This window comes from Sminthopsis crassicaudata, chromosome 6 (assembly GCF_048593235.1).
Source record: "Sminthopsis crassicaudata isolate SCR6 chromosome 6, ASM4859323v1, whole genome shotgun sequence".
NCBI classification, from domain to species: Eukaryota; Metazoa; Chordata; class Mammalia; order Dasyuromorphia; family Dasyuridae; genus Sminthopsis; species Sminthopsis crassicaudata.
Genome location: NC_133622.1, coordinates 224,497,845 through 224,504,968, shown reverse-complemented (window position 1 = coordinate 224,504,968; position 7,124 = coordinate 224,497,845). Strand labels below are relative to the sequence as shown.

The 7,124-nt window shown below is 41.6% G+C and overlaps 1 protein-coding gene across 4 annotated transcripts in view; it reads left to right on the top strand.

The window, feature by feature from the left end:
• PAMR1 (peptidase domain containing associated with muscle regeneration 1) overlaps positions 1–5,928 on the top strand; it is a 104,910-nt gene extending 98,982 nt beyond the window's left edge. For all 4 annotated transcript variants that reach the window (XM_074276840.1, XM_074276841.1, XM_074276842.1 and 1 more), the window contains 3 exons: positions 1,254–1,486; positions 2,614–2,906; positions 5,207–5,928. In XM_074276840.1, coding sequence (XP_074132941.1) covers positions 1,254–1,486; positions 2,614–2,906; positions 5,207–5,743 — 1,063 coding nt within the window. In that variant the 3' untranslated portion in view covers positions 5,744–5,928. The remainder of the gene's footprint in view (positions 1–1,253; positions 1,487–2,613; positions 2,907–5,206) is intronic.
• The last annotated feature ends 1,196 nt before the right edge of the window (positions 5,929–7,124 follow it).

Here is a 7,124-nt window from a genome sequence, read left to right as displayed (position 1 = left end):
GGTCTCAGGCTCTAAGTGCTCACTTCTTTTCTCTTTAAACTGGGGGCAATAAAGTTGGTTTCCAAAGAGAGGACTTTAGAAGTTATGTGGTCCAATGCCCCAATTTTACATATGAGAAAGCTGAGGATCAGAATAAGTAAGTGACTTGCCCATGGTCATAGAGATAGTCAATATCCTAGCTAGGATTTGAATTCATCTCTTTTTGACCCTAAGTTCATCATTTTAAGTACACTATCATGGTGCTTCTTCCCATGACCCATATTAACAAACCTCTCAAATGAATATATGCTTAGTGATGGAGACCCGGTTCCAGGCAGAGCCCATAAGGGTTCCCCTGGCATGTTTCAAATTCAAGGTTCATTGAATTTATTTCTCCAATCTGCTTGCAATACTCTTGCATTTTTCTCTGTCTCTATGCTTTAAGAGATGTTCTATTCTCTGAGGTGTGCTAATTACATCGACTAATTGTCTAATCAAGCTCCTGTACCAACACAACTAAGTTTAAATCTGTTCCTAATATTGTCCAATTATGACATTTAGAGAAAGGATGTGTCTGAGTTTCCACTGGAGGGAATTAATCACCCTGACGCCCACTTCCAGTATAATTTCATAATTAACTTTTATTTTTGGTTTATCATATCTCTGGTTAACAAGTGATAATAACTGCCTTTTATCTTGTTTCCCTGTAATTCCAGCAATTGGAGGCCATCCAGAAAGGGCATTTCAGAAATGAAATTAAGAGAGAGGTATAGAGGAGGGTCCTGTTTTTTAATCCAGGACACTGGATTCCATATGCATATTGCTGCACACCTACATATATGTGCATACATACATGTCATAAATATATACAAGTATAATCATATCTTTGCATTTACAATGTATATGTACATATTGTCTGTGTGTATATACACTTGTGTCTGAATTCATTGTCCATGAGGGAGTGTGGTGTGATGGGTAGAACTCTTGGAGTCATAAAGACCTGCATTCAAATTCTACTTCACACTTGCTGCTTATGTGACCCTAGATTAGACACTTAACCTCTTTAATCCTCAGTTTCCTCATCTGTAAAAAGAAGGTGTCTGATTCGATGACCTCTAATCTTTCTTCCAGCTTTAACTCTATGATCCTTTAAGCTTATGATCCTTCTTCCAGTAAGTAATAAACCCCCTGGCTATAAATGTGGCTTTGGGAGCCAGTGCTGAAAAAGCAGTGTTGACTGTTCCTTGCCTTGTTGTTTCTCTGGTCATCCCCAGGGAGACCCCTTTGCATCAGCTCTACTCTTCGACATTCAGCAAACAGAAGCTGGACAGCTACCCAACCAAGAAGCCAGCCCTTCCATTCGGGGAGCTGTCTCCTGGGTATGTGCACTTACACACTCAGATCCAGTACGAGTGCATCTCACCCTTCTACCGCCGCCTGGGGAGCAGCCGGAGGACTTGTTTAAAGACCGGGAAGTGGAGCGGGCGGGCACCCTCCTGTATCCCAAGTGAGTTGCTTCAGAGTTGGGCATGGTAGTTATCTTTCTCATGGAGAGATTGGGGAAGATTTTCCCTTTGTCCCTTGCTTCCACCAGGTATAGAGTTAGGTGGTCACCTTTACAATAAAATAGGAAAATCCCTGCCCTCAGCCCTCACCAGAAATAATGCTTCCCATATTGGACTTCCCATATTGTTCAGCTTCTCTTCAAATAAATTGAATTAATTTCATTACAATTGGACCATTCTCCTTAGCCTCTTCTCATCCTGCCTTCCTTTATTTTTTGTGTCTTTGCATATGGCCATTTATGTCTTAAATAGGCTACTTTCCCTGTGTCCTTCATCTCATCTTTATTTGTTGGAGTCTCTTACCTAAGACTCTTCATTGCTGCCTCAGTTCAACCAATATTTATCAACAAGTATTTATTAAATTCCTTGTGCTCAGCACCGGATTGGGCAGACATGGGGATGGAAAGACTGAACAACAACAACAAATCAGTTCTTTTTTTTATTCAAGGAACTTGTATTCTATTGGTGGGGGAGGAAGATAATACAAATACACAAGAGAAATACATACAAATTCAGTTTAAAGGAGAGCTCTAATAAGAAGCTTCACCATCTGCTTTGCCCCTTACACTCTCCACACACTCAGATGTTGCTGTCTGATTGGCACCTTAATAATCCCTAGGCTTTGATATCCATCCTTCATTTTGTAACCTTCTAAATATGTTGTTTATCCCATTAGAAGGTGAGTTTTTTAAGAAAGGAACTGTCTCATTTTTCTTTACTTTATCACTTAATACAGTGCTTACTATATAGTGTTTATTAAATGATTTTTCAACTCATTAGTATTCAGTCATTAGGAAAAGTTTCCCAAACAAATTGACGTCTTAGAGATTCCAAGAGGCAGAAGTTTAATATTTCCTGAAATATTCAGACATCAAACCTTCTAGGCATCTGCCCAGGTAGACAATAGAGGTAGGAGGTGTAGGAGGAGAATGACCAGCCAAAGCAAAGTGAGCAATGCTCCAGGTTTTTTTTACCAGAGAACCTAAAGGGGAACCTTCTGGGTTGACTCTTATAGTGGAATGCACCATGTTCAGGGATAGTAGATCTGAAACCAGTACTTCTCTCCTAGTCTGTGGGAAGATTGAGAATGTGACAGCTCCAAAGACACCAGGGACCCGTTGGCCATGGCAAGCAGCCATTTACAGGAGGACCAGCGGTTTGCAGGATGGCGGCCTCCACAAGGGCATGTGGTTCCTGATTTGCAGTGGAGCCTTGGTAAATGAGAGGACTGTCGTGGTGGCTGCCCATTGTGTCACTGAGTTGGGCAAGAGCATCGTGATCAAGACGGCCGAGCTCAAAGTGGTTCTGGGAAAGTTCTACCGAGATGATGACCGGGATGAGAAGACCCTTCAGAGTTTACGGGTGAGTGACGAGAGGTTTGTGAAGGGTGTCTGCATAGCTCAGCAGGAAGGGATATAAAAATGGATATTGTTAGCTGGGACAGCTCACCAAATCAGTCTCCTTCCATTTCATTATTAGAAATATTCTAGAAATACATATCTTTGTCATCAGATATTTATTAAGCCCTATTATTGGATCATGGAATGGGAAGTTCAAGTCTTTCCTTTGAGACAAGAGGGCTATGTAGTCTGTGTCCTAAGAAGCTGTTTAATACTACACATTGCTGAGAAGTGACAGATCTGGATTAGCCAAGGGAAACTGGGAATTCCCTAAACCAATTTTCCTAATCCTCCTTGGAAATTCCCTAAACCATTAAAATCATAAATCCAGCCCCTCCTCCTCCCAAAAGGAACACCTGTAACTAATTAGATAATAGCTAATATTTAGTAGCTTAAGATTACAAAATGATCCTCAGATTTGATCCTCAAAATAACCCTGAGAAGTAAGTGCTATTATGATCCCCATTTTACTGAAGAGAAAATAGAGGCTGGACAAGTTTAACTATCTTGCCCAGGGCAGCACAAATAATGAATATCAGAGCAGAATTTGAATTCAGTTTTTCCTGACTCCAAGTCCAATAATCTATTTATTGTACCATCTAGCTATCTCAGCTATCTTTTTTCTACTTACAATGAGGAACTTGAATTGTGGCTGCTACCAGTGAGACAGTATTTAATTTCAATTCAATTTCGAATACAAATTCAATAGGCAAGGAGAAACTTTAGGATGTGACACTGTTGAGCAGAGAATGGCATCCTGTATCTGTGGACAGAGTCCCTTTTTGCTGGGGAAGAAGGAACAGAGCAGGTCAAGCCCAGATTCAAGCTGGCCTGAGGTGTGGCTGCAGGATGGAATAGAGTGGATGCTGGTAGCTTCCAATTTTATCTAATAACCAGGGTCAAGGCTCAGTGGTTTCTGTGTTCCTGTGTTCCTTCAGATTTTAGGGGTGAGTGCTGAGTGGTTTGTGAAGGGTATCTGCATAGCTACAGGAAGACCAGTGGTTTGCAGGATAGTGACTTCCAGAAGGGCACATGGTTCCTGATTTGCAGTGGAGTCCCAGTAAATGAGAGGACCTTTGTGGTGGCTGCAGATTGTGTCACTGCCTTGGGCAAGAGCATCGAGCTCAAAGTGTTCTGGGAAAATTCTACTCAGATGATGTTTTCAGAACCCTTTATGTTTCAGCACCCTGGGAAGAAGCTCCAGTTGTTTCTTCCGAGTTACAGCTCAGTAGCTAATATGGACAGTTCACTGTCCTTGGTACTTGTGAATGAAAGAAATATTTTCCCTGAAACAGTTCCTTGTCTATCTGGGGAGATAGGATAAACATGGCACAAGATAGAAATGAGTAGGACAGATGTGTAAGGGAATGATCATTGCAAGGGAAGGTTTCATAGAGGGACCTTCTGGGATAATTCCATGGGTAACCCCCAATTTAGCACCCCGAATGTGTTTTAATTTTTTTTTGTCCAGGCCTCTGATTTCATTTTGGCATGTGGTGGGATGGTGTTAGAGAGAGGGAGTGGACCTGTGATTTCACTGGTATAGGGAACTGGAAGGGGAAATATCCTCCACCAATCTACCAGTGGAGGTAGCTGTCTTCTGTATATCTTATAATATTAGAGAACTTCTTAAAGAACTGAAAAGTTAAATGACTGGATGGGGGGTAAGAGTTGAGATGAAGAGGGTCATGAGCCCAGTAGGTGTCAGAGATAGGATCTGCATTTGTGTTCCTAAATTTGAGGCTGTTGTTGTTTCTCAAAGGGCACCATGACCTCAGAGAGGTGAGGTCATGCCAGGCAAGTGAATTGGATTTAAATGAGAGAGGGCTGGGTAAGGTCACCTGCCTCACTTTCCCCTCCAGAACCATCTGGGTTCAGTGGAAAGATATCAATCAAGACAAAGACTTTGAGGACAGCTCTTTGTGCCATATTGGTATGAAATTAACAATAATATTGATTCGTAAAACAAACTTTTATTATTAATAATAGGTTGAATCTATAGCATTTAGAAGTTTACAAAGCATTTTATGTTCCTTATATAATGAATCCCAGGACAACTCTTAATTTCACTTTACAGAAGAGAAAATCGTGGCTCAAAAATGTGGCCATTACTAGTGAGACAGTATGCAGTTTCAAATTCAATTTATAATACGAATTCGATTTGTATATCATTGATATAGGGAATTCCTGGCTCATATAAGCTAGAGTAGGAATTCTGGTATAGAGACTGTAAATCCTATGTCTTCTTTTTCCCTCTCTTAGATCTCTGCCATCATTGTTCATCCCAACTATGATCCTATCTTGCTCGACTCTGATATTGCTGTTGTAAAACTCCTTGATAAAGCTCGAATTAGCAGCAGGGTGCAGCCCATCTGCCTGGCAGCGCTTCGGGACTTTAGCATCTCCAGTGAGGAGACCCAAATCACAATCACAGGCTGGAAAATTCTTGCTGATGTGAGGGCCCCTGGTTTTAAGAACGACTCCCTGCGCTCAGGGGTTGTGAAGGTGGTAGACTCTCTACTATGTGAGCAACAGTATGAGGACCATGGAATCCAGGTCAGCGTCACAGACAACATGTTCTGTGCCCAGCAGGACCCAACGGTTCCCTCCAATATCTGCCCTGCCGAGACAGGTGGCATTGCGGCTGTGTCTCTGCCTGGGAAAGCTTCCCTTGAACCAAGCTGGCACCTGATGGGACTGGTGAGCTGGGGCTACGACAAGACTTGTAGCCTCAAGCTCTATACTGCCTATACCAAAGTGCTGCCCTTCAAAGACTGGATTGAGAAAAATATGAAATAAGGCCTATTCCTGTAAAATAGTTTATATTGTGTATATAAAAGTGTGTGCATGCATATATTTGTGTGTGAAAATGAGAAAGGAAGGAAGGAAGGAAGGAAGGAAGGAAGGAAGGAAGGAAGGAAGGAAGGAAGGAAGGAAGGAAGGAAGGAAGGAAGGAAGGAAGGAGAGAGAGAGAGAGAGAGAGAGAGAGAGAGAGAGAGAGAGAGAGAGAGAGAGAGAGAGAGAGAGAGAGAGGAAGGAAGGAAGGAAGGAAGGAAGGAAGGAAGGAAGGAAGGAAGGAAGGAAGGAAGGAAGGAAGGAAGGAAGGAAGGAAGGAAGGAAGGAAGGAAGGAAGGAAGGAAGGAAGGAAGAAAGAAAGAAAGAAAGAAAGAAAGAAAGAAAGAAAGAAAGAAAGAAAGAAAGAAAGAAAGAAAGAAAGAAAGAAAGAAAGAAAGAAAGAAAGAAAGAAAGAAAGAAAGAAAGAAAGAAAGAAAGAGAAATTGAAAGAAAGTATAAGTGTATCCAGGGAGAGGATATTGTTTTAAAGATTTTCTCTCATTTGCTCATAAGTGTGCCTAAGAACCTAGCACTAGCAGCAAGCCCCAACTGGGATTTAGCAGAGGCAGTGGTACCTATGAGACTTCCTTAACTACGAATGGATTGGACTGAATATTTGAAAGGGACTCTAGGTATGTCTGCCCAGGCTAAAACTTACAGTTAGGTAGGCAGTCCATTGAACTGGCCTTTTAGTACCTGGGTTTTATATGAATCCTGTGTTTAGATCATGGGCTAGGCTCACAACTGAAAAGGAAGAAAAGAACAACCTGTGCGGCATTTGGGAAACCATATAACACTTTTGATGATATCAGCCATCTCTCTGACATACAAGAACATCTTTGAACACTAGGACTGTGAATCATTGAAGACTGTGGTCTCTATTATGGATGACTTAAAGGAAATGAATGACAATAATTGGCAAGAAAGGTATCCAAGAAATATGGAATCAGTAAAAGAGACAAGGCAGCTGTGAGAGTGAGGAGGAAGAGTGGGACCATCTGAGGACTGCATTGATGCTCGTGGAATTTTGAGAAACATAAGGGAAGACCTTCAGTGCACTCAGCAGATCCTTTGAGGACTGATGGATGAGACAAGAGATAAGACACTAGTAACATGGGCTGAATGGGTAAGGGGAGGTTGATATCTAGACCCTCGGTGCCCATGTCATGATATCACAACTCCATTCAAGAATTGCATATTGAAGAAATCTCATGGACAACTTGTGTTTATATGAGCTTTTTATAAAGCACTTATTATGTGCAGGACATTGTGCTAGGTATTAGGAATACAACGAAAAGCAAAAACAGCATCAACCCTCAAGAAGCTTACATTCTAACTTACTATC